Here is a 1,614-nt window from a genome sequence, read left to right as displayed (position 1 = left end):
AATAGACCTCCTTTTTAGACCAGTTGATCTGCCGCTTCTTTTCTTTTTTCTCCTATGTCCCCCCCTCCCTTGCGGAGGGGGTTCGGTCGGATAACCATGTATGAAGTACTGGCTGTCCAGAGTCGAGACCCAGGATGGACCGCTCGCCTGTATCGGTTGGGGACATCTCTACGCTGCTGATCCGCCTCCGCTTGAGATGGTTTCCTGTGGACGGGACTCTCGCTGCTGTCTTGGATCCGCTTGGACTGGACTCTCGCGGCTGTGTTGGAGCCACTATGGATTGAACTTTCACAGTATCATGTTAGACCCGCTCGACATCCATTGCTTTCGGTCCCCTAGAGGGGGAGGGGGGGGGGTTGCCCAGATCTGAGGTCCTCTCCAAGGTTTCTCATAGTCAGCATTGTCACTGGCGTCCCACTGGATGTGAATTCTCCCTGCCCACTGGGTGTGAGTTTTCCTTGCCCTTTTGTGGGTTCTTCCGAGGATGTTGTAGTCGTAATGATTTGTGCAGTCCTTTGAGACATTTGTGATTTGGGGCTATATAAATAAACATTGATTGATTTGATATTGCCTCAAGGGCCAAATTTGGCCCGCGGGCCAGAGTTTGACACCCATGGCCTAGACAGAAGGAGGACAGAGTGTAGGTACACAGAACATCAGAGGGTCAAATGTGCGAGAAAATGAGAGCGGACAGTGTTGACCAACAATGTTGCAACCTTGTGCGGGGACCGCAGGCGCAGAAACACAAAAGAAGAACCCCTGTGGGATGCAGAAACTGGCAGAGAAATTTCCTGTGCGACGTTCGTATTGTTGTTACTCGGCCAGCGTTTATGGGTCTTCACAATCAAACACTTTTACGTTAAAATACTGAACAGATGTTCAACTTGTCCTAATAAACATCTGTTCGGTATTTTAACGTAAAAGTGTCTGATTGTGAGGCATTAAAAGCCACTAAATGCAACGGGTCCATCGGACCCACGGACGCTGGCTGAGTAACAACAATGTGAACGTTACACAAGGGTTAATCCAGTTAAATCAAAGTCCGAACAAATTGAAGCCTCGGAGAACGGCGTGTGACTTCCAAAGGTCCATGCTGGACCCTGTTAAATCAGACTGGTTCTGCTGGACGCCATCTCTCTCCTGTTCTGGTTCAGCTGGCTTCCCGAGACACAGAACACACGGACTGACCCAACTCCTGGCCTCCTTGCTCTGATCGCGTTCACCCTCCTGGTCCGCTCCCTTCTTCTCTTAAGGTAGACCAGCACGCCGTATCCCGCTACAGCCAGAACCATGCCAAGTCCGGCCGCCATCAGCACCAAACTCGACGCCAGCATTTCCGCACCGTCGTCCCCTTGCCGGCCGGCTTTGTCGATCGTGGTCACACAGAGTAGAACTGTACCGCACAGAGTCAGGGCCACGCCGACAGCCAGAATCAGTGCCGGGTCAGCCCGTCCGCCGCTCTTCAGCTGGTCGATTCGGCGCCGGCTGTGCACGCAGTTCATGTCCTGGATGGCGGAGCTGAGAAGCTGCTTGAGCAGGACGGCCAGGGATAGGAGACACAGGGTGGTGCCCACCCCCAGGCGCCACCCGCTGGACATGCTGGTGGTGATGGTG

General features: G+C 53.4%; 1 protein-coding gene across 1 annotated transcript in view; it reads right to left on the bottom strand.

The window, feature by feature from the left end:
* Positions 1–306: 306 nt before the first annotated feature.
* Positions 307–1,614, bottom strand: part of LOC133550616 (transmembrane protein 125-like) — a 1,903-nt gene continuing 595 nt past the window's right edge. Inside the window, exon 2 of the mRNA XM_061896553.1 lies at positions 307–1,614. This exon is cut by the window's right edge and continues 195 nt beyond it. Coding sequence (XP_061752537.1) covers positions 1,104–1,614 — 511 coding nt within the window. The 3' untranslated portion in view covers positions 307–1,103.

This window comes from Nerophis ophidion, linkage group LG04 (assembly GCF_033978795.1).
Source record: "Nerophis ophidion isolate RoL-2023_Sa linkage group LG04, RoL_Noph_v1.0, whole genome shotgun sequence".
In the NCBI taxonomy this organism is placed as follows: domain Eukaryota; kingdom Metazoa; phylum Chordata; class Actinopteri; order Syngnathiformes; family Syngnathidae; genus Nerophis; species Nerophis ophidion.
The sequence above is the reverse complement of the archived record's forward strand: the minus strand, read 5'-3'. Positions and strand labels throughout refer to the sequence as shown.